We start from the raw sequence: 26,765 nt of genomic DNA, 5'->3' as shown, positions 1-26,765 counted from the left end.
GCATAAATTAAGACAAAACTGTACTCTCAAATATTCCATAAAATATAATGCAATTACAAAACTATTTTTTAAAGATACAACCATAACAGAAACCTACAACCAGCTCTATAAATTAAAACCAGTATCAGCATAATAAAATATTATCCACAGGGGCATGGATTGGGAGCACATAAGAGTGAGCGCATCATTGGAATAATTATGTAATAAGACTAGAGCAAAAACAGAGCCTGTGCATGTGCAGACTATATAGGCCTATACAATTAGTGTATAAGCTAAAATTATCATAAGACTTTTCTGTGAATAGCAGGAACCTTTAATATAAAATGAAACTACAAGCCTGAAATATACTAAAGAGAATTATGTAGCTACAATACACAATTATTTAATGTAAAAACACGAAGAGATATAAATATAAAATAAGCCTTATTGATGAAACATACTGTAGGAATCCAAAAATTCTTTACGATAGGGAACATAAACTCATAAAAAAGTTGGTTTTTACTGGGCAATTTGAGAAACACATATTTCATAGTACATGAGCACCTAATGATTTAAATTTCTTCCAGAGGTTAAGTCTCCTCCCTTTGGGAGCACAGTGTAAAGTCAGAAGGTTTCTGAGTGTGGGTGGCTGGTGGCCACTAGATTTGAGACACTCATCAAAGAGAAAATTATGGTTTACTTGACCCCTCTTTGTGAGCAAATGTTCTTGGAATCTAGTTTTGAATGTCCTTTCAGTTTGACTGATGTAGGCTGCATTACACTTGTTACACCCAAGCTTGTATACTCCAGAAGCAGTATACATATCTTTACGGGGTTGTTCATTATGAATACTGTAATGACCACATCACGAAGGGATGAAAAAAAAAAAAAAAAAAAAAAAGTTGTCTTGGTAAGAATTTTAACAAGTAGAACCTGGAAACATGGATTGCGATGTACAGAGCTGGACACTTTCACCAGACAAATATAAAGTCGCAAGCATTAATGAATTGCTGATTTCAAGCTGGCTGACTGTGAACTGCAGGTAAAGATGTGATGCCGTCTTGTACCACCTATAAGCAAACAACCCTAATACGGTACAAAGAAGCCCCCAATTAACGAGCAGGGCAGAGTTCAACAGTTTGAGAGCTCCTGCCAGCTGATAGGCTTGGATGTCCTTCAGCTAACAGCAGAAAATTATGTGAGTGAAAGAATCTATTCAATTACATTTGTATACTAGAAAGGACTTGCATTCTTGCCTATACAAGCTTCTGGATTGTGGGTAGCTAGTCTATCACGGCTTATTTGCACCTATGACTGATTGTCACTCACAGTGTGATGTGTAACAGAACCTGAGGGTCCAATTTGAGCAATAAGAAACTGGCTCCTTTTCATGATTCTAGAAAAAGGTACCAACCCAGAAGCTCATTTCTTCGTTTCTACCACCCTAGCCGGACACTTTGTATGTCTCCTCCCACAGAAACCTGATAAACCTCAGTCAGCCCCTGTCACTGACTTATTCCTGTGCACAAAGCCACTTGCATATTGAGTTGGTAGACCCGAAAAATCCCACATTGCTTCCTATTTGACTGAGGGATTCACATATGTTGTGACCCTTGTTGGGTTACAACAATATACTGGTACTGCATCATGTTAGAACTGGTGAATACCATCTTTAAATTAAGATCATGAAAGAATCTGGCAGTTCTGTAGGACATATTACATAAGAACAGGAACTTAGCATATCTATAATCCTGCAGTGAAGGACTGTGGGCAACTTCATGGTTACTTGGCGTTGTCTTTAGCCTATACAACTTGTCAATCATGGAAGGACTGTAGTCACATATATTAAATTATCCAGTTCACTATTATTTGATTCTGCTGTCAGTGGAGCTTCAGTGATGTAATTATCATGGCTCTAAAGTAAGCCATCTTATATTTACGGGGATGAGAGGACATGGCCTGTATGACAGAATCATTTGTTGAAGGCTTAGGTTAATATTGAATTTAATGACTTTGTCAAAAAGGCAAACTTTCATATCAGGAAAGTTTAGGACTCTCTCACTATTCAAAACTTTGTGTGTAAAAATAATTTTACCATGGAGGCAACTGAATTCTTCTACCAGATGTGCAATGTCGTCATCTTCACTGTCAAATGGCATGCAAATATCATCCACATAATGTCTGTAAAAACAGATTTTAGTCAAAGTAATGGAGGCCTGGTCACAATAATTACATTCCAAATAGTTGGCAAATATGTCAGTAAGACACCCTACAAGACAATTCCCCACAACTAGTCCATATGGCTGGCTGTAAAATTTTTATCAAAAGTAAAATAATTGTATGATGACAAAAGTCAAAGCAAAGTTATTACCCACACAATTTCATCAGTTCTGAAATGCTGGTACACGAGCAAATTATCTTGAATAAAGGAGACAGCCTCTTTTAATGGGGTGTTTGTGTGTAAGATTACTATACCCAAAGAGAGCAGATCACTGCCCACTGGGAAAGATTTGCCACTCGAAAGTTTTACAAGCTCTCTTCTATTAGATATACCAAAATTATCACAAAAGACATATTCGTTGCGGAGCAGTTCAAGCAAATATCCAGAGATCTTCTCACTTGGGTTCCCAATCATGTTATTGACGGGACATATTTCCTATCCTTTACATCTGGCATATCTACTTTTTTGGTTTTCACTGATGAATATAGCGGCTCAGGATAGGACCACACCCGGTTACTTATTATGACTGTTTTTAATTTTACTTCCAGATAACCTGATGACACCCTACCCATGTGAAATGGATTATTTTTGAGCCAATAAAGAGCCTTCCGCAACCTAGGACTGTCTTTTAATATTAATCACAATAGAAGGCTGCTGTATCACTGAACAACAATGGATTGGAATAAATTTTATATTATAACAACACTACCGGCAGATAAAATACCGTAAGATGATAGAATTACTTCTTTAGTGTTTGACTCTACTATTAAACCAGAGTGATATTTCCTACATGAAAATATACCTTTACTCTTTGCCTGTCTTGATATATCAGTCTCCAAACTTAAACGCAACTTCTCTCTTGTAGACAGCATTGGACTTTTTTCATTTGTTGGGGCAGATCTCGAAAGTCCGTGTACTTCAGCATTGTGCCTGCCACTGGAAAATGATGATAGAGTTACAATAAAGATCCTACAACAAAAATTTATAGTTTTTCATAAAAGTTCTTGGGTTGAGACTCACCTAGGGTCAAATACATTGGCACTTTTCACCTGAGGCTGAGGAGTCGCTAGAGGGTCACCATCAAGGCTGGAAGGTGAAGATTCTTCACCCTCACTATATGTGGCACTTATGCTCAGATCACCAAGGAAAAGTCTTCGAACTATACTTCGTCTGTACCACGCCTTTGGGAAGGCAAGAATCTCAGTAAGGCGACGCATATCGTATTTGAATGATGCAGAACCAATATCTATTATTGCTGGAAATCAAACAATACACATAAAGGTTACTATTTTAGGCAAACGTGAACATCGGTATCATTTGAGGTTTGTACTATGTTTTAATGATTTAGTAATGATAGTCAAATTCAATACTCTGTTTTCTGTTTTAGGAAAGGACAAATGCTAAAATTCCTGCTTATCTGAATAATGATGATGATGATGATGATGGGGAAGTACCTGCCAATATGACTAAAATGAAAGCTAATCAATGCAAAAGACAGTTACAATTATACACTGAATTTAAAGTTCTTAAGGAGTTTTAGTAGCTTTTCACACAGCAGAAGCCTCTAGTTGTTTTAGTGTGATGAGACACATTGGCCACATTTTTTTGGTCTTATTCCTCTCTTTGTAGTTTCCTTCTTTTCTCTCTTCAGTGCTAAGCTTTCGAGAAACAATACTTCCTTTACTGCCATGTTATTCCCTGACTGTACTTTAATATTTTAGTTTGTTCACCAAAGCTGAATATTTTCTGTAAATGTCAACAAACTGTGCTAGTGAAGTGCAACGGTATACTACTAACAGACAGCTATGAAAAATTGAAAAAAAAAAAAATTGAAGAAAAACTATTTGCCACTCCTCACTCAACCCAAATTTCTGATAAACTTCTACTTCCACTCCCAACTCACTGCCACAGGGATTACATCCTTGTGGAAGACTCAGGTGCAAGACCTATCAAATTCACCTATCCAGTACTTCCCACTCCAGTCTGGTTACAGGCTTATGCTACCGTATCAGTGGCAGGGCCACCTGTGAAAGTGGCCATGACATATACCAACTCCTCTGCAATCGTTACATAGCATTTTATGTTGGTATGGTAACCAACCAGCAGTCCATCAGAATGAATGGCCACTGCCAAACTGAGGCCAAGAACGAAGTTGAGCAACTTATGACACAAATGCAGCTGGCCACAACATGCTTGAGTTCAATCGATGCATTACAACCCAAGTCATCTGAATCCTTCCACTGTACCTGGCACAGCCTCCACTTGACCCAGCCCACCTGCTGAACTGCAACCACAGCATTATGCATCCAGCCAACATTATGTAGTGTTTGTGTGTGTGTGTGTGTGTGTGTGTGTGTGTGTGTGTGTACTGTGACTTGAGAAAGGATTAATTCCAAATGTTAGCAAGTTTCTCCCTTCTGTGTGTCTGTCAACGATTCAACGCTTTTGCTATTTGGTGAATGGTCTCCTTTACTTCTTAATTATTTACATTCTACCAGAACTTTCTTACTATACTTTAGCTTCTACTTCTGTTATCTACAATGTTCTCAGTGAACTTTTGCTGTCAACTCTATATAATTCTGAGCTTTCAACAATATTCAACATCCTCTACACCAGGAAACAAAAGAGATGACGCAGTTCCACAAATGTAAATCATGTAGAGGTGCCAACTGCAACACTAGATTACATTGGCACCAGGAATGAAATGTTGACCACAGTGCTATAGTTTACATCATGGCATATAATATGGGATGGTTTCCTCTACAGTCTGTTTATATCACATGCCTTCTTCCATGCATTGCCTACTGTGCATCCAATATTTCTGTCAAAATTGTTAACATACATTCAGACTTCCAGGGCCTCTTTGATGACCAAATTTCACACTAATATAAGGGCAACAATCTGCATATTTTGTATCTATTCCTACAAAAGTATTTGACTTTTGCTAATTTTTCTAGATCCCTGTACTTACTGTACCGCCAGTGTTCGGTAAAACAACGGGAAATGCTTTGAACAGACAGTCTCATGTAAGTACTACCGTAAAATCCAAAACAAATATTATATTTGTAAACTGAGAAGAAATAAATAAATAAATTGTGATGTCCTAACCATTCTGTGGAGAAGTATTGAGTAAAATCAGAAAAATTTTGAACAGGTTAAGGATTACAATGAATAATTGGCCATTTAAGAAAATAAAGAGATAGTGCATCCTAAGAAGAGCAGTCATGGGCTCAGATTAAAAGTATACCACAATATTTTTGTAGATAGCTTCCACTGATTACAATGCATTTTGTTACCTTCATAACTATCAAAATACAAAAAATAATGTTTTGAAAAGAATTCTGAGCAAACAAGTTGCCATGTCTACATCGAATATTTGTCTCTTTGTCAAAGCAGACAACACAGTTTTCCAGCAATCGTGAAAAATTTAAGCAACTTGCTATATGTGGCACTTGAACTTTAACTTTCTAAAATTTTAAGTAAGTATTGTGCAACTGATGCACAAACTTATCATCATCTTATGAATATGATTACTGTAAACATAGCCACAGAAAAAAAAGGGTACCAGTACATGCAACGAAGGGTGTCTCAGTTGTGGTGCTCCCTATTCAGTTATTCGATGCACATTTGAATGTGTTTTTGCTCAATGCAGTTTTAATCGTTTATTTCTGGGTATATGGCAAGAAAAAAGAACCACACTACATACAGGAGGGGGTGTGTGGTATTTGGTGGTGTGGGGAAGATTTTACACACACACACACACACACACACACACACACACACACACACACACACAGAGAGAGAGAGAGAGAGAGAGAGAGAGAGAGAGAGAGAGAGAGAGAGAGAGAGAGAATTGTGCACTAGAACAACGCTCAAAGACCTGGGATGGAAAAATGTTTTTACTTAATTTGATACAATATTAAGTAGAATAATCAAAATTTCATTTGAACTTACTTGAAAATCTGATAACTGCTTGGCTTTGATCTGAACTCTTTGGGAATTTGCTTTGTTGCTCTAACTGGAAGTTGAGCTTTCGGCTGCGTGAAAGATGGAACTTAACAAATTCTACATTCACACTCAGCGAATCTTTGCGTTCACTGTCAGCTAAAGGAGACCACTGTGCCTCTTTCAAACCTGCAAATACATTAACAAATAAGGTAAGTCTAGTAGAGTGGGATGCATTTAGCCATCACACTTGAATCTCACTTTTAATACAAGTACAAAAGTTAACACGATTTCCCAAAATAGTTACTATTGTGACAGTTATTCATGTACCTTCTTCTTTTTTAAATAAACAGACACAACGAATTTAAAAATGTTATATAAGTTCAGTATGTAATATGTCAGATGTATGCTCAAACACAAAACAAAAATCAAACATTTACTCGCAACAAGACCAACATCTTGGAGAGGAAAAAGGTACAGTCATTACGGGCAACAATATAATGTGAACAACCTAAGCAAGTTTGAGTGAGGGACAGATGAAGTGACAAGTAACTGGAGGATTGGATTGGATTGGATTGGATTGTTTGGGGGAAGAGACCAAACAGCGAGGTCATCGGTCTCATCGGATTAGGGAAGGATGTCGGCCGTGCCCTTTCAAAGGAACCATCCCAGCATTTGCCTGGAGCGATTTAGGGAAATCACAGAAAACCTAAATCAGGATGGCCGGACGCGGTATTGAACCGTCGTCCTCCCGAATGTGAGTAACTGGAGGTTTGCACCGTCACTCTCATGGTTCAGCAGCAATGACCCATTACATGTATTGTGTGTTGTCTGTTGGTGAATGAGTAAAACTAAAAATTCCATAATAATTGTTGGCTTAGGTTAGATAATTCCTGATGCACGTGTCAGTCTAAATGCAATAAAAATATTCATTTAATGACATCTGAGTGTTCATTTATTCCTTAATTTTTATGTATGTCCTGTCTTAAAGTGGGTGTTTAGGTGGTTGTTTACACTAAGTTATGACCCAATACCACAATAATTTGTGCTAGTACAATATTTTTATTGCTGTCTACAAAAACTCTCTATATCATAATCTGTGAACGCAAATCATGAATTAATGGTAAACATAATATTTGTCTATATTTATCTTAGATAGTAAATAATTTTGGAGTGAAAGAGACCACTCACTCAGAAGCAGAAATTCTTGCGTCATCGACAGCTGCACACACAAAAGAAAGAAACTTTTCTAACTTTCGGAGTAACCTTTCTTGAGCTAGAATACAAATCTGTCTGTGTGTGTGTGTGTGTGTGTTTGTGTGTGTGTGTGTGTGTGTGTGTGTGTGTACTCCAGCTCAAGAAAGAACTACTCTCAAAGATAGCAAGTCTGGTTTCTTGCGCCTGTTGATGACTCAGTGTTTCTGCCTTTCGGTGTATGATCTACTTTAATTCTAAAATACTTACATTCCACTATAACTTTCCAACGAATTTATCTTAGTAATGTAACAATATTATGAGAAGGAAAGTTGCTACTCACCATATAGTGGAGATGCTGTGTTGCAGATAGGCACAACAAAAAGACTTTCACAATTACAGTAAGCGCGCGTGCGCACACACACACACACACACACACACACACACACACACACACACACACGTGTATGTCTACTGTTAACAAAGGCCAATGGCTGAAAGCTTTAATTGTGGAAGTCTTTTTGTTGTGCCTATCTGCGACTCAGCATTTCTGCTATATGGGAGTAGCAACTTTCCTTCCCATAATATTGTTACATTCCATCCCGGATTTTCCATTGTTTGATTATCTTAGTAATGTTATGATAAAAGGATCCATTACATGAAAAGAATAATTATCATGTCAAAAAGTGTGTCACTTGCCACCTTGGGAATGACTTTGTGCATCGGTACTACAGACTGGAAACTCACTCTATCACAGCTCATCTAGTGGTATGTTGTAAAGTTGTTTGTTTATTTCATTGTTACTTACCTGACTTTTTTCCACCTCCATATGGATGAAATATATACACAGAAAAGTCTGCTAAACATCCTGTTACACTTAGTCCTCCCACAGCAGAAGAAGGTGCAGATGAGTCAAAAAGAGATGATTTGCCTGACATCCTTGCTTCCCCAAATTCGCTGTCAAAATGAAACACTTCAGTTTTAACACTTGGAGACACAGCAGTAAATAATACTACATATTAATTGATTTACTGTGCATAAGTAACATTTGAGTTTCCCCCCCAAAAAATGTCATTCTGGGATACAAATATGGAAAATACTTGTATATTACTGGGGAAACTGCTAGCAGCTCAAACATGCAATGTGGAGTCTAGATCTAAGTTTCTTATTTTGTTGGTCTTTATGTGTAATAGGATGGCTGCATTAACACCTATTTTTTGTTGCAACATTTACATTTCAGATTTGAAAAATTCACAAAACAACTAAAAGTAGGTGGAGGAGATTGATAAACAATATATTGAATAGAAAACACTTTCCTGATGTTGCACATTCAGTGTTACTGTCACATTCTATTTAGCATCGATAGAAAATTCAGGTGAATAACCAAACCTTTGCAGTTCCTCTTCAGCACGTTTCGAGGAAAAGACAATGTCCAATGATGGGAGTTGTAGCATGCATTCCACTCGTGAAACAGGTAAGCAAGAAAATCGGAATGTCGATGGCTGCATATGGAAATACACAATCACATCAACAGGAAATGATGCATACACATAATTTCCAGTTGCAGTAGCTGCTGCCCAAGTGGAATCTTGATCCATTGTGAACATCGTATTTGCTGCTCCACCTTGCAAAATAGATCAAATAATGACATCATGTCACATGCAGCTGAATCGGACATTGTCACTAATAAATAATGTATTAGCACAGTCATCAAACCACTGAGCTGATCAACTTTCAAACTCACTGAACAACATCACCTATATTTATCAGTATGAGAGTAAAGAATTGAGGCAGAAATACATTTTCAAAATCCTTAGAGAACCAAAAATGTATTTTCTGAATGACCTGTTACAATAAATTATAATCTTCTTTCCCTCCTTCTTTCTTCACAACCTGCTAAAGTATAATTTAAGTACAAGCCATCAGAGAATATTTTAAATGTGTTCTGCAGTGTCTCAAGGAAAAGCCACATACCAGTGATTGAAAGAACCTGGGTATCACAGGAGAGGTATTTTGTGAAGTCATGATATCATGTATCCCATGTCTGGTCATAGTGGTATAGTACAGAAGAGCAAAATCAGTAAACTTTATTAGATAGCTCAAAAATTTACCATACTGTCAAATGGCATGGCGCAACAGATGTAAAAACCCCAGAGCAAGCTGCCACCACCCAGCAAAAAATAAATAAAAAATAAAAACCATAGCAACTATTTATGATGTGTGAGCAGAAGATGATTTCGACAACACAAAAGTTACTGTGTTTAAGTCACATTGTAACCACTTGTTTCACTGTGCACTGACAAGAGTTTTTAAGAAGTTCTTTAAAAACAGGTTAATATTCAAAATGGTAAAACATCAAAAGTACTTTCAAGAATAAAAGGAAATTATCCATGGTACTGGTTAATTATCCCTGCATTTACGTCAAGTGATACAATGAAACTACAGCTTTCAGGATGACGTGTGAGAAAGCATGAGCTGAGTTTTGCATGACTGATGTTTATGGAATCTATTCTGAGATACGTAATTAAGTTTCAGCTCAATGTTCTAAACTTATATTACAGTTGGATGTCAAATATATTGGATGATAATTTTTTTGGGACTCTTCTGTTGCCCTTCTTGTAGTCAAGTGTGACCTGTACTTTCTTCCAAGTAAAAGAGCACAATCCCCCCCCCCCCCTCTTCCTCCAAGGGATCTACAGCATATTATGGTTAAAAGAAGCGCTAATTCAGTTGCAATTTCTGTACAAAACATGGTAGTGAGTTCTCAACTCCACTGGCATTAACATCTCCACCTATATCATTCAACTTTATAAGGGTGTGAGAATTAAACTGGGCAGTTCTGTTGGAATTTTCTTTGTAAAAAAAACATGTGGAAATTCAGTTCAGCATTTACCCTGTCTGTCTTGCTTCCCTGTAATGATGAGTGAAATAGCTGTAGACATTAATGCCAATGGTGTTGATAAACTGCTGAAAATGTTAAAATTGAACAAAGTTATAGGGCCCAATAGAATCAATATCAGGTTCTGTACAGAAATAGCAGCTAGTGAATGGTTGACTTCATTTCATTGGAAGAATTTCGGGAGAGTGTAGTTCATCCAGATAGGAGATAGAATACAGAGTGCTTGCGAGGCCCATTCTTCAGTACTGATTGAGTGTTTGAAATTTCCAACAGGTCAGATTAACAGAAGACATTAAAGCAGTTCATAGACAGGCTGCTAGATATTTTACCAGTATGTTCAATTAGCACACACATATTATGGAGATGCTTCATGAACTCAAATGGGAATCTATGGAGAACTGGTATCTGACACTGACTGCAGAATGATTTTGCTGCCACCACCATACATTTAACTTGAGGACCACGATGATAAGATGCGAGAAATTGGGGCTTGTACGGAGGCTTTCAGACAGTCGTTACTCCCTTGCTTTGTTTGCGAGTGGAAGAAGAGAGGCAATGACTAGTAGTGGTACAATGTCCCCTCCACCATGCACCATATGTTGGTTTGTGGAGTGGTAGATGTAGTATGTAAATGTAGATGTACCCACAGTTTCAGTTCCTGTGTCATTCATAAGTGTCTGGACACTAATTTTGGTGTCACTTATAGCCTTTACATATTGTTTAGAATTTTTTTAGGTTTTATGAGAGATCCTGCGACAGGAATTGGCTATGACAGTAGCTTAAGGCTTCACACATTGTCATTTTGAAAGCCAAACATGTTTCATTTAGCATCTCTCTATCTATTGCACTATATTCGGTTTTACAACTACTGTGCAGTAGTTGCTGTTTCTTTAGAAGTTTCTTTACAGACTTTATATCATGGATTGTTTCTCCCACCATGAACTGTTTTACTAGGTGCATGTGAAGAAAGTGCTGCAAGCTTAGGAAAACAGAAGCTGAGGAATAATTTAGCCAAAAATTTTGATTTGATACATATTCCTAATACAAGAATCTAGATTTGGAGCAGAAGTTTTTGCAGTTCTCAACATTCAAGCTACATCATCTTCACTGCACAATAATCTAGATTCCCTCCAAAGAAAAAGTAACCTCTTGTCTCAATTTCTGTAGAATGTTTTTTGGTTTCTCTTTATATAAAAGCTTGCTGAGTGGCATGGGATGGAAGGGGAATGGACAGAAGGGTGGGTGTAGGGAGGGTGTAGTCCTGCTTGTGGGAGCATGCATGAATGTTGTGGCAACAGGATTAGTGTTGCTAGGTGCAGTGTCAAGGGGAGAGGGGGAGGGGGAGTAAAGATGGAGGGGAAAGAGAGAGAAGAGGAGAGAAGTAGAGGGGAAGAAAGGATGGAAGGCATGTGTAGTATTTGGTGACGGTGGTGGTTTTGGTGGTGGTGGTGGTGGTGGTGGTGGTGGTGGTGGTGGTGTGTGTGTGTGTGTGTGGGGGGGGGGGGGGGGCAAGAAAGGGTAATGCATGTGGTGGACAGAGACTAGTGGAGGTTGAGGCCAGGGGGGTGTTACAGGAATGAATACCTGCCTACAACATATCTTTCATTCCCATAACCCCCCCCCCCCCCCTGTCCTCAAGCTTTTCCCTACAACCAGCTATCCCCTTCCTTGCTCCCACTTCAACACTACACACACTTCTGTCCCACCATGCACCTACTAGTATTTTCCCCTTCTCCATTTTTCAACCCCACAGCTTCACAACACTTCACCTAACAGCCCTATCCTGTTCCGAACACACCTCTGCACGCTCCCATGGGCAGCACAGCTTCCCCTGTCCTTACCAGCTATTGCCCCCCCCCCCCCCCCCACCCCATGCCTCCTTCTTACCCCCAAAACCCACCTCAGCAGATTGCTGCTCACATCAGATGCAGTCACAGTCAAGCTCCAGTGCCCAGAGAGCGGCCATGTGCTTGTGGGAATGTATGTTCTCTATTTTAGCAGAAGGATTTTGTCCAACTACGTAATATTTCCACAGTCTTTTTCATTGTGCCTCTCTACAGCTCAATGCTTCCTCTTTGGAATTTAATGTACTGAACAGATAAAAAAATCTACTCACCAAGTGGCGGCAGCAAAACACACATCCAATTATATTATGTTCTCAAAAATTGATTAATTTCATTAATCTATGAGTTTTGGAACTTTAATAGCGGCAACTATTTTCTTGAAACTTACACAAAACAAATGTTTCAAAGTTTTCTTGTCCTTCAAAGTCATCACCAGGACTGTGTCTAACACACTGCCAGCAACGTGGAAGTCTTAGGATACTCTTAGCAGCTCCACTGTGTTGATAGTTTGAGTGGAGCTGTCTATTGCCCAACAAGTATCTGTGAAAGTGGTGAAGCAAACTGCCATGAAGTATGGTGGGTGGTCAGAACTTCCCAACCTCATCATTCAAACAAACCAGTCACAATTTGTGTCATATGCATCTGAGCATTTCCCCACAAAAGGATCGGCGAGTCTTGCAGAAAGTGTGTCTGCTTCTTTCTCAAAGCTGTTAATTTTTGGGACATAGCCTGTGGCCAGCTTAGAGATAGAAGTGCTTGGGCACACAGAGCACAAGTTGTGACTTATTTGTTTCGATCGATGGAGACTGGGAAGTGTTGCACCATCCACCACTCTCTTCAGACTGAAGCCCTTGTGATTTCACCTTGATTCCTAAACTGAAGGAAGCACTTCATGGCACTCACTTCAGAACTGTTACAAAGATTCCACTCTACTCACTAGGCTACAAGTTGCATGTGTTTGAACCTTTCCTATCTGACATTGACGATAAATTATAAATGCAGTAGATTACACCTTTCATATTTTATTCTTCATTAGAAAAACAAAAGTACATTGTTTTGGTTCTTAAAAGGGATGTCTTTAAAATGGCTTTCAGAAGACAACCACATTTTTATCTTGGACTGGTGCAGCAGCTAAATATGATTCCTCCTGCAAAGATCAAAGTGGCAAAGAATCTTCATTCTCCACTGAAATCAACCACTAATCACTGCCTCATCTTCTCCAATCATCACACTTGCCACAACCATTCAATCCACTTATCTGTTGCATGACTCCCAAGTCCCATAATTGCAAAGGTGACATGATACCTATGAATTAGTGTTCAAATTTGGATCTTACATACAGGGTGACAATTATTGAATTATATGAGGGGAAAAAAAAAACACTAGATACAAGCTGTGGCATGCACACACTTTATTCAACATGTAAACGTCACTACAGATATACAAATTTAGGTTATGACACGTTCGATACGCCTGCCAACATTGGCGTTGATGTGGCACAGACGAATAGTGAAATTCTGCGTGACCCGCTGAAATGTCGTAACACTGATGCGGTTGATGACCACCTGAATGGCTGTTTTCAGCTCACAACAGTTTTGGGGTTATTGCTGTACACCTTGTCTTTAATAAAGTCCAACAAAAAGGAGTCACGTGTGTTTGGATCCGGAGAATATTGTGGTCAATCAAGGTCCATGCCAGTGGCCTCTGGGTACCCCAGAACCAGAATGTGATCCCCAAAATGTTACTCCAGGACATCAAACACTCTCCTGCTTCAATGGGGTCAAGTTGCGTCTTGCATGAACCACATCTTGTTGAAATCAGGGTCACTTTGGATAATGAGGATGAAATCATCTTCCAAAACCTTGACAAACCATTCAGTAGTCACCATGCCATCAAGGAATATTGCACCGGTTATTTCAGGACTGGACACAGCACACCACACAGTCACCCACTGAGGGTGAAGAGACTTCACGATAGCGAAATGCAGATTCTCAGTCTCCAAATTTGCCAGTTTTGCTTATTGATGAACCCACTCCAAAGGAAAGTGGGCTTTGTCACTAAACCGTGCATGTATGTGCATGCTAATTCCCATCAAGCCGCACAGCCAACTGTGCAGTTTGAACGTCCTAATGCAAACAGTTCAGTAGTTATGACAATTTTATTTCAATAATTGTCAATCAATCCATAAAAAGCTGACACTTCTCTCCTACTGGAACACAAAGATGTATGTGGCTTTTAACCCAGATGACCCTATGATCCTTCCAGAAGGATTGTATGCATAGAGGTACAATAAATAAAGTAACTAACATTCTTGGAGTTGTTGAACATTTTTCAAACAATGAAATGTAAGTTTTAAGTAAATTGTTGACAGAGTGTAGCCACAAAGAGTGTCATACAGGTGCCACAGTCGTCTGTGTTGTGCTTTGAAAATCACTCTTCTGCAGCAATGGATGAACTGACCGACATAGTTTTGCATGAGTGAGTAAACTTTATTATGAATGTTTATTATTTATATTATTTTTATGTTAATAACATCTTACATGTTTAATCTTACATACAGTGGTAAAAATGTTACCTAAAAACAGTTTCATAGGTAGTATTTAGGGCCTTATTTCTACACGTCCTTCCAGAAGGACTGAAGATTATGTGACTACTTTCTTATTTACTTGCAGGAAAGAATTACATTAAATGAACTATACGAAATTCTGCATAGCAATGATGACTTACCAAATAATGGTGTAGATGTGGCCCTAACTCCTCTGAATGCCACAGGTGACATCACTGGCAAAGATTCAGGAGCTGAGGGTAATCCTTGTATAGATAACTTACCTGCAAGTCAGCTAAATACAAATCTTTTGATTACTGACCACCCACATATATTCGGACTTTGACTCTAGATTCACCAATGGAAACAAATTATTTTCAGAAAAAACAAATACCTGGAACTACTTCAGTGTGTAGCAACAACAGAAATGATACTGGTAATAAGCATAAGATATCTCAGTAGACATCTCAGTCAGCTACTCCTCCTTCCCCCCAAAAATATAAACAGGATTCTGTTTCAAAATGCAATTCTAGGAAAGAAGAAAGTTTTAACTGGACAAAAGACAGCATTCCTGAATCAACTGTAGAAAGGCCTCTAATGAATACTGTCCCTAACAAAAAAGGCACGTGTCCTTTGCTTAGTAGGAAAATTTTTTTGATGAAGAGGTTATTAGCCTGATGGTTACATATACCAATCAATATGCAGCGATAAGAAACAGATTGGGAGACTGAACTGAAAATGAAATGCGGGTTTTTATGGCTATTCTTCTCCTTAGTTGTGGTCCCTGGGAGGAAGATATACTGGCAAGGAGAAACTGACACCCGTAATGAACTTGTCTCCGATGCTATATCAAGGGACCGATTCGATTTTATTATGACCAAACTTCATGTTTGCACCAATGATGAACTGGATCCAAATGATAAATTTGCAAAAATCAGAAGATTGTTATCTATGTTCAATGGGAGATTTATAGCACTGGCACCATGTAAGTGCCATCATTCAGTTGATGAGTTGATGGTGCCGTATTTTGAACAACATGGGTGTAAACAGTTCATCAAAGGCAAATAACTCATTTTAAAAAATTACATTTTGTCTAAATAGTCTTTGCCTAAATGGTCTTCATAATGGTATATGTTTCAGGAAAACCAATTTGATATGCATATAACTTCTGGTGTGCATGTACCAGCGATGGATATCTAATATATGGCTGGAACCTTATGAGGGAGCTGGAACTTGCAGTGAAAAGTATGAGGGCAAGGGTCTGGGGTATGGACTTATATGTACATATGATGGCCAGCTGCTGCAAAATATTCCATACTGATTTTTCTTTGACAACCTGTTTAGCAGCGTTCGGCTTCTGCAAGATCCCAAGAAAAGAGGCACTGATGCTACTGGGACAATCCACTGGAACACAATACCCAAATGCTGCATTTTGTCTCCAACAGAAAAATTAAAGCAGGAGAAAAGAGGAAAACACGAGTCCTGTTCAGATAAAAATCCTGGTAAAAGTCTAAATGTACACATTAAAATGTTATGCTCTGAAATAAATCTACATGTTAATTAACTTCCTTTTGTTTCAGGAACAACATTTGTCATGTGGAAAGATAATAGTGTCTTTACTTTGGCTACCAATTACGACCAGGCTCTGCCACTGCGACAGGTAGGCCGATTCTACAGGGAGAAGAAAGAGAAAGTGTCAGTGCCTCAACCTAGACTGTCCCAAGCATATAATAATCATATGGGTGGAATAGATTGCGCAGAAGGCCTTTAATATGTCTGCTTGTGTCTGTATATGTGTGGATGGATATGTGTGTGTGCACGAGTGTATACCTGTCCTTTTTTCCCCCAAGGTAAGTCTTTCCGCTCCCGGGATTGGAATGACTCCTTACATTCTCCCTTAAAACCCACATCCTTTCATCTTTCCCTCTCCTTCCCTCTTTCCTGACGAAGCAACCGTTGGTTGCGAAAGCTTGAAATTTTGTGTGTGTGTTTGTGTGTTTTTTTTATTGTGCCTATCTACCAGCGCTTTCCCGTTTGGTAAGTCATGGAATCTTTGTTTTTAATATATTTTTCCCATGTGGAATGTTTCTTTCTATTTTATTTATACAGTAAACTTAAGTTTACCTATATTTATTAAAGTTAAAATAGAAACTAACCTGAAGTTTTTGCATGCTGGAGATTGGAAGGAATTGGCTCCAGAGTCTGTTCTAGAAATTCAAGTATGTGAGGGCTGATGATAGTTTCTTCTGGTATGCTTTGCAGAGTCATCCATGCAAACAAGCTTGCTTTTTTTATGCCACCTTTACGCTGCTGCTGCTGCTGTGGAGGTGTCATGTCACTTTGAATTTTTGGAGACAAGTTTTCCTCCGTTAGTGTCTTTGATTCGTAATGGACCTATGCAAAAATAATTACAATTATCGAAACTCTAGGAACGAGACAATAAACAAAACTGAGGAAACGAAACCACACTTGCAGTAGAATACAGTATGACACACATATATGTAACTGTGCAGAAAATTGTGTGTGTGTGTGTGTGTGTGTGTGTGTGTGTGTGTGTGTGTGTGTGTGCGCGTGTGCGTAAGTGACTGAGATTGCACGACACAAACAGTATACATACTGACCTTTACATCTAGACCAGGAATATGGAATATTGTTAGGTCCACCAATTGAGCTACATTTCCATGCAAATATCGAAGTCGTGACGCAGAACTAGTACCATGCTTGCTTTCCTTAGTACGCCTGCTTGTGTTGGGGCTAGATGGCGGAAAATCAAAGATTCCTCCAGAACAGCTTCGCTCCTTCTTCATCCGACTAGTTCTATAGAACATAGCAAAAATTAATGTTTTACTGCAGTGCCTGTATTTCACAGTATTATAAATCCTACTCAATTGCTTCTGTACCCATACAGATAAATGAAGAATTGCCACTAAAAAGGTACAAGTCAGCATAAAACAGTAACTCCTGAAAATACTCAACAATAATCTTTGTATCACATTCTGATACTGAAATGCCATAGTGAATCTAGAACAGAATGGAATTTAACACTTCATACTACATAAAGCATATTTTTTCAACAACAGTAAGCGAAAAATTAAAAATTTACTTACACTTTTAGTTCATCTTCCTTAGCAGGATCTTTGGTATGCAGCACACACTTTCCACTGTTTATGAATACCTTGACGTCAAGTTCAAAGTCAATATTTGGCTCTTGGGCCTTCTGGAATGTTGAGCTGAATGAAGCTGGACTGCTACCACCTGGTTCCTTGCTGCTGGGTTCAAGGAGAGGGATGCTAGTGGGAAGATAGAATCTTGGAATGAACATGCTCCAAAAAATCTTAGTTAACATACTACAGATACAAGAGCTTCCCCTCCCCCCTTTTTTTAAAAAAAACTGTTGAATAAAGTCAAAGAATTATAAATTGTAAACTACAGGAGAATGTTCCAAGGACTTATCAATTCTTTTCGTGAAGCACCGGCTCCAGTTACAAGCATACAGATATAGTTTATTTACAGTGAAAATATGCCAAACAAGAAAAGGCTAGATTACGCTCAATGACTGTAGGTTGGTTGATGCATAAACTTGGTATGCAGATTACAATGTAATGAAAATTACATTGGCTAACTGGGACCATTTTAAAACAGAACTAAAGACAACTGCAACCACTAACTATGTGGTTCAAAAACATTTATGTATGACTGCAATGAAGTTCTTGAAATAATAAAAAGTATAGTAGTGAAAGTGTCAGAAAAAGAGATAATCCCTGTTATCCAGTATTAACAACACAGATATAAACATTTTGTTCACTAAATGCCTTCCACGACTTTTTTTATACATAATACGAGGTTTATTCATAAATTAACCTCCAACCAACTATTAAAAATAAACTAATGCTTGTAGATTTATGACAATTACATGGTTAAAAATGGAGATTTTGAAAATCATGATGCCTCAGCCAGCTTTGTGTTACATTTGTCAGTTTGTAAGCAGCAAGAGATTGAAGTACATGGTGTTCCTGCATCTCCTATCAGTTGCAAGATATATTTTATCATTCAGTTCCTGCAAACAGAAACCAAGACTCATTATCAATTGTGTCTTGTGTATGGGGATGTAGTTATCAATGATGGTGTTTTGAGGGAGCGCTAGAAAAAATTCCAAGATGTGTATGATGAAAGTGACCGAGGAAGACCCAAAGACATTCAGATGTAAATGATTAACTTGCGTAAAATGTTGATGACATTGTGCGTGTCAGACGCCAGTTCACAATTTCTGATATTTCTGAACATGTGCCTCAGATTTAAAGAATAATACCCTTCAATACTGTCACAGAGAGGTTAGGTTACTATATATTTTGTGCATGAGTGGGTGCCAAAATCTTTAACCAACATTTACAAAACTGAAACAATGGGTTCAGCAACCTTAACACTCTTTCAGCACTGCAATATAAGGAGAGGGAGGGGGGAAGGGGAGACGGATTTCTGAGAAGGATCATGGCTGTGGCCTAGATATAGATGCAGTAAGTCAATTATGAAACTAAAGAGCAGCAGACATAACAGTGGCTGCCCAAAAAATTGAAGCAGATGCTGTGAAAATGCAAAGTAATGGTTAGTTTTTTGGGATCACAAAGGAATTTTGCCAACAGATGAGAGCAATGGGTGAGAATACTTTTGACATCACAAGTTTATTGTGAGACAGTTACAAAATTCTTAAGGGCAGTCAAAATGAAATGGCATGGGATGATTACTGAACGAATCATTCTCCTTCACAACAATATGTGACATCACAGTGCTATTCGAACACATGCAAACCTCAGACACTTTGGCTGGAAGATTTTTCAACCTCCTCCCTACAGACCAGATTTGGCACCATGCAACTTTCATCTCTTCTCCAAGATGAATGCCTGGCTGGCTGCTCAGCACCTCACAGCTGATGATGAGCTTAAGGATGCTGTCAAGAACTGACTGAAGCACCAGGTGGCAACATTCTTTGATGAAAGGACACAGAAGCTGGTGTCATGGTACGACACATGTTTGAGTCTGCTTGGCAACTATGTGGAGAAGTAATGACAACACCTAAGTGCAGGTCATATACAAAAAAGTCCACAATTTTTTTTCTATAAATAAGTAATTAGAGGTTAATTTATGACTAGACCCTGTAGTATCTGAAGATGACCAGTGTAGGCCACAACTGGTTATTATTGTGCCACAAAATCTGATTATGTCAGAAATAAAAGGAAGTTCATAAAATAAATATATATCACTGTTGTTTTTACCAACATAAACAATGTCAAAAGATATCAGGTTTACTGTGCTTTTGGTTTTTGGAGCCAATATTATTACCGATATACCTGGTATCTTTGTGAGGAATGTTATTCATTTACTATCACATAGACAACTGGCAATAAAGAATATAAATCTCTGTAGATGACCAGGATTGCAGGCACAGGTGACCTGCATTTCAATTAAAAATGAATGTAATCAGCACAGAAGAATGGTTTGGAAGTCAGCAGAGGGCAGCCCCTGTTGATCAGTTTTTCTATCTTACTTAGTAAGTAAGGCATCCAAACATCAGAAGGTCTTTAGCCTCACCAGTCAGCCTCCTCCATCTTCTTCAGTCCTTGTATTCTTCTACAGCTAATTCCATCACATTCATGTCCTCTCTGATCCCGTCAATTGATCTCAAAGGTGTTCGCCTTGGTCTGTCATCTCTGATGTCTTCATCCATCTCCCGCCTGGTAATGTAGCCTTCTTGACAAGTCTCCTATTTTCAATCACTGCCACAATTACCAGCAATTTATACAACTTCTGACACTCATGGGTTTTCTGTTTTTTGCAGTCGTGTCTATCCTTCTCTGGTCCAAAAATCTGTCTCAAACAGCATACACAAATGTCAGGAGTTTTCTGTGGAGTCCAGGTTCTCTGCTCCATGTAGGACCATGGGTTGTGTTATAATCCTGTATAGATTCTGATGTTCATGGATATCAATAGAAGCTGGGACTTGAGCAGCTTTCCAAATGGAAACCTTCACCCGCTTCCTGCGTATCTGAACTCTTTTACCCTTTTGAAGATTTTACCATCCACATCTATAAAAATCTATCATCATCATCTCTGCTCACTATGAAATATTTCATCTTATGTATAGTTACCTTCTAGCCTGTCCTCATTGGTTCTTCCATTAACACTTACCATTCCGTGTTATTAAAACAACAACATCCACACTGATCCTTCTACCAAGCTCAGTTCCTGTCTCTAGGCTTATCAGATTAAACAGAAGAGAGGGGTGGGGGGCAGTCTCCCTGCTGCACTCCAGTACTCATCTCGAACTTCTCAGACATCTTTTCAATCACTTTCACCATGCAATATTGTCTCTTGTATACAAGCTTGTGTTAGTTTTACTAGTTTTATGGGAACTTGGACCCTTTCCAATTCTTACTACATTGCTTGCCTGTTTGCACTATTGCACACTTTTGGAAGTCCACAAAAAGACTGTTAACATCTATGCAAATACCCAGCTCTTTGATAGCACTTCCCTTATTATATTGCAGTTGGTCTACTATTTATTTCCCCCTTCAAACCTCTGCTTGCTGGAATCCAAGTACTTCCTTGAAGAATGGTGTTAGCTGCTTCAGCAAGCAATATGCTCTTATGATATATACATAGTAGGGTAATTTCTCTGGATTTGCTACATCTCAATGGGTTTCCTTTCTTCAGTATTGGTCGGATGACAGACTGCTGCCATTCTCGTGGGATCCTTTCTCTCTTCCAAATTAAACAGATTGGGTGGTACACTCTCCCTTGTAGGACATGATATCTATTCTGTCTTCAATCATTCTGTAAGTATTCCATCTATTTCAGGGGTATTTCCTTTCTCCAGCATTTCTATGACACAAGAAGGTAAGGATACCACTGAGAGGCCAAACCTTCATATTCTGTTCAAAATTAATTTAGAATTGATAATTTACCAGGACTATGTAGAGCTGTGCACTGGAATTGCCACATCTCACATGGAGCATACAGGTAATCTTGTATTTCATTCACCTGGCTCTAACTCTCAAAAATTCGAGTTACAAAGAAGGAACTGGCCTCATTGTTCTGAAAGAGCTGCACTATGTTTTCATTGTTTTTGAATAAAGCAACAAATTTTTAAAAGATACACAAGAGGATTACTAGAATGTGTTTCTTGATGACATTACTGAATTTCTGACAAACATTACTGAATTTAGGTGAAAAGATTAAGAGACTGAAATTTTAAATTACATTATGTTTTACATAATGCTGGTCATAACCTTTGCAACTTGCAGTGGGTCATCTTTGCTATGTAGAAATCGGAATGGATGTACATTTTAATTTAGTGCAATATAATGAGAGACAGAAATTTCTTTGATGCAGTCTTAAGCTTCACCACAAACTACAAGATATTTAATATGCACTAGTAGGTTTCTTGATGAATGTGTACCCTTGTGTCTTACTACTCTTTATGTCAATGTGAAGCTTTTCAAGTTTTTGTTAAGATTTGTTTTGGTCCTAGAACTATAGTCACACTCTACACAATTTTCTGGAAAAGAGAAATGTTGACAGTGGCAAAAGACATTAAACAAACCACTATAGGCATACTCATCTACTGGCAAGTTAGCTGATAGGGGTAGCTGAACTGAAAGAAATCAAATAATATTGACAATTTTTTATTTTTTCGTCACAATATTTCATCGACTGTTGACTCCAAGTGTCATTTCTACTTTCACTAATGCAGGTGCACTGAACACATTGTTGTCTGCTAGCTAAAATGACAGGAAGTTATTGTATAATGACCAATGAGATTTGCCTTCTTTCGATTCTGTTACTCTCATCAGCTACCTCATTGAGAGCCTTCATATCTCTCTACAGTTTTCTTGGTATAACCAATTAATAGTGTACTTCTAAGTATTTAACAGATTTTGATACTGAACCTTCCTGATGTTCTTGGCCTCATCCTGATCAATCTAATATACCACCTACCATTTCATTATGCTGAGTTTATCCTTTTCATGTATTACTTTCATCATCTCTTAATCATTTACCAATAACCTATAATCAATTAAGTGTCTTAATTCAGTTACATGAGATTTTAAAAATGAGTAAACTACTTCAATTTTAAGGCCCAGTCTTGTTACAGCTGTGTACAGTATTATTGTGAAATAGTTGTCATAAACCACGTTTTTTTTTTTTTTTTTTTCCAAAGAGGTCTCTACAGGACATTCCACAACTAATGCCCGATCTAACTCTTATGTATGTAAATTGAGTTTCTCCAAAGGAACCCCACAATTCATTGATAAACAGAAACATGCAATGTAAAACAAATTTTTCATTTATAAAATCACTTACATTGGAACTCAGAACTTAATTAATTCTAGGTTGTTAGTAAATGATTAAGTGATGGTGAAAGTAATACATGAAATGGATAAAATAATTAAAGAAAATGGGAGGTTATAATGGTACACCTCCCCCTAGATTCATATGAAATGTCTGATGCCACCTTTTTTTATGCATATGGGTGGTTTTCAGATGATTAAGTGCTTCCTGGAGACTTGTGTGTGTTTTGGGTGCATTATTCAGTTCAATTTACCAACATACAATTTTTTATTCTGGAAGGACATATATTATCGTAATTGTCTATGGATTGTTGTCATTAACAAAATTATGTACAGGTTCCAAATCAAAAACCTAGTTGAGAAGTTGAAGTAAGAGATATTTAGTAACAAATGTTATGAGGCTGTGGAAATGTTGCCCTAAGTGGCTGGCACCTCTAATTACCTTAACTGCAGTTGATTGGTGGGTTGACAGAGAGAACCTCATTATCTTGGGAAATGGCTTAAAATTATTACCAAGTGATGTATTTTCATTTGTTATCTATTTTTATGTCCTCCTCTGTAATTAATATCCTTTGTAAATACATTTCTAATTAACTCTCCAGTTGTTTACATCCCACAACTTTACAATTTTCAGAATTTGAGGCCTTATTTGTAACTTTCTCATATGCAGTCGGATGAAGCACAAGATTTGTACTACCATTGAATGTTAGTAACCAAATCCAAACTGTAATTAATTACGTAACTAAAATAATACAGGAGACATTGTTGTAATTAAAGTTCAGATCGATTTTCATATTTAAAACTAGTGATGATACTATAAAAATTTATGTAGTACGATATTACATTTTATACCTATTTGGCTGTAACATTAGTTTCTTTACATTTTGTAAATTTTAATTGCAACATCAGAATTGTACAAAATTAAAAATGGGTTATTTTGATATTTATTGTTAAAATTCTATATAAAGCAAGTCTGCAAGTTAGTTGTTGAGTTGTTGTTTTGTCAGTCACTCAAAGAGATCTGTGAAGTATGTCAGTCAGTCAGTGTTTCGTTAATGTGACGAGTATGCAGTTCAATTGTCAATAAATTTTGTGAAGGTGGAAACTGTTATGTTCTTCCATCAAATGAACTCCATGCCAAGTTAAGTTAATTTAAGTAACATTCAAGAATATAGTATCGTTACACGGTGACGTAATACATTGGAGAAGATGAGGCCAAGAGCATCAGGAAGATACAGCAGCAAAGATGTTGAGAAATAATAATCCTAGATCAACCTCTCAACCCCTCACACTCATATACAAAAGGTATAATTGTACAGGGTGCAGCACATAAGACTAGCCTGTCGTACACAACGCTAATGTTCCAAAATACTGTCCAAATAGGTGCCCACGAACTACCCATTTCCTCTGATGTATGAACACTGTACGTAACTTTGTTGTTGTGTAGGGCAGCTGCAGAGACAGCCAGTGAAACTTGTCAAAACCATATGGGGAAAAAAGCTTCGTTGTGTGAAACCGAGTTAGTGTGAGTGTGTGATAACACCGTATTCGTTACCCGAGCAATTTGCCATTGTTGAAGTGTTCATTCACACTGGATCTTTAGTGTAAACAAAAAAAACTGTTTCAGGAGAAATTTTCAGGATTTTCTAAGCAAACAAAAAGCACCATACAGGAACTGATTGAAAATGTCAGAGTAAACGATTGGTTCAAAATGTTCCCGGAAATAGACTACCACCTTTCTGCACAACTGAATTAAAGAGGTACAGGTGCAGGAGATAATGACAAGAAGTCCTCGTAAGTCAACAGGTAGACTGAGTCAACAGGTTCATGCGAGTGAGAGAAGTTGCCGACATGTTTTAAGGAGACTGAAATTAAAACCGTACTGGATGAGTGTTGTGCAAGAACTGAAGGAGTCTGACATGTAGATGTAGATTTAGATGTAGATGTAAAGTGCACTTCTGTTCATGGCTTTTGAGAAATGTTGCCAGTGGCGTCTCGGGCACATTAAGGCTCATCATGAGCGACGAGGTATGGTTACACCTCTATGGGTACATAAATTCGCAAAATAACTGGTACTGGTCGACAGAAAATCCATACACAATCCACCAGGTACCCTTGCAAGATGAGAAGATTGTGTCATTTCTGTCACAAGTGTTATGGGGACCATATACTTTGAGATGACAGTGAGCAGTGACATGTATTTGGGAATCCTGGAATAGTTTTATTCAAACTTGACAGAAGAGGAGCGCTAGTTATATTACAGGTCAGTTTTACGTGCCATACCCTCTATGTGCTTGAGGTTATTCAAAATTTCCTGCAAATGTAGTAACCAGTGCACAATGCTTGTGTGGAATTTTCCTGTACCAGCACCAGAACTACTGAACATGACCAAGTAGAGACAGCAGATAATTCGACGGAGTCTTTGTCTGAGAGGGGTATTTTAATTATGTCATGAAGCTCTGAGATTATACATTCTGGTCAGTGTAATATAAGACACATCGCATATTCAACTGGTCCATATCAATGCTGAAACTTTTCTCTTTGTCAGTGATAATCACTTCATTTATGTTTCTTTAAAATATTTTGATGATGTTGCTTATTAGTAAATCAATGAACTTTTTAAAAACCAGATATTATAAACAACTGATAGCCTACACCCCATTACATTACAAATGAGCTGTGTACATTCTGGCATGTTCTTAGATTGCATTATTATTTAAAATCTGACATTTTGGGCCAAAATTTTTGGAAATTTAACTGACGAAACCTTAAAGGAAGTATATCTTGTTTTGGAGTTAAAATCTTATGTTGTCACACGGTAATGACTTAATGTACAAAATGATTATGCACTTCATGTAGTAACATACGCTATGGTGGTGTGGTGAGGTGTGGTACTACTATGGAATAAAAACAAAATAAATAACTGAAATGGATGATAATCAAGAAATGGAGAATACACAGAGTAATCATCCTGGGACAACCTGTAAGTACATTACATGCACCTTTGGTCTGCAGCCCTTTTGGTTTCATCTGTTATCTCTTATACCACAGGGTCCCATTCAGTCATATTGCTGGAGTTATTAGTAAAAAGTAAACTTCCAAGGTTTTCGGCAGTCCTGCTTTCATTCCACCAGATATTATTAATGTAGCAAGTAAGTAATAGATTATAATGCAAGATGGTATTTTGTACTGATGAAATGAAATGTAAGATTCAAAATGACTTGAAATTTCTGTGTGTGTGTGTGTGTGTGTGTGTGTGTGTGTGTGTGTGTGTGTGTGTGTGTGCGCGCGTGCGCGCCCGCTTTGGCACCCAAATGTGCATATAAATCAGTTTCTAATGTTGTACACACCTGCCTTCTGAGAGATCATAGCTTCCAGAATACACAGATGATTTTGGTCTAAGCTCCACCATTTCACCATCAACTTCAATGTGTTCTGGACGTGGCCACTCAAAATCTCCTTCCGGAAGACTCAAGTCTGAGCTGGCACTTGGTAATGAAGATTGCCTGTATATTGTCAAACATACCATACACTTAGCTGATGCTACAATAACCACAACATGTATAGTTTCATAACTATGGATTTAAGACTAACCAGGGAAGAACTACTAGCTGGTGGGACATGTCAAGTATGTTACCAATTACCAATTCTGCACTTAAAATTAAGTACCAAACAAAAACAAATTAATTAATACTACAAAAATTACAATTTTATCAAATTACCTGAAGAACCATAGTGTGGCTTTGCTGTGAAATAAATAAAGAGCAATGCCTTCAAGGTTTATCATAAACTG

The 26,765-nt window shown here is 37.9% G+C and overlaps 1 protein-coding gene across 1 annotated transcript in view; it reads right to left on the bottom strand.

Moving 5' to 3' along the window:
* The window catches only part of LOC124777437 (transmembrane protein KIAA1109 homolog), a 527,366-nt gene that overhangs the window by 67,216 nt on the left and 433,385 nt on the right, over positions 1-26,765 (bottom strand). Inside the window, exons 70-78 of the mRNA XM_047252842.1 lie at positions 26,323-26,478; positions 17,735-17,917; positions 17,249-17,444; positions 16,784-17,021; positions 8,729-8,963; positions 8,148-8,296; positions 6,155-6,334; positions 3,221-3,455; positions 3,003-3,136 (exon numbers count right to left, since the gene is read on the bottom strand). Coding sequence (XP_047108798.1) covers positions 3,003-3,136; positions 3,221-3,455; positions 6,155-6,334; positions 8,148-8,296; positions 8,729-8,963; positions 16,784-17,021; positions 17,249-17,444; positions 17,735-17,917; positions 26,323-26,478 — 1,706 coding nt within the window. The remainder of the gene's footprint in view (positions 1-3,002; positions 3,137-3,220; positions 3,456-6,154; positions 6,335-8,147; positions 8,297-8,728; positions 8,964-16,783; positions 17,022-17,248; positions 17,445-17,734; positions 17,918-26,322; positions 26,479-26,765) is intronic.

This window comes from Schistocerca piceifrons, chromosome 2 (assembly GCF_021461385.2).
Source record: "Schistocerca piceifrons isolate TAMUIC-IGC-003096 chromosome 2, iqSchPice1.1, whole genome shotgun sequence".
In the NCBI taxonomy this organism is placed as follows: domain Eukaryota; kingdom Metazoa; phylum Arthropoda; class Insecta; order Orthoptera; family Acrididae; genus Schistocerca; species Schistocerca piceifrons.
Note: the sequence above shows the minus strand (reverse complement) of the source record. Positions and strands in the feature narration are given on the sequence as shown.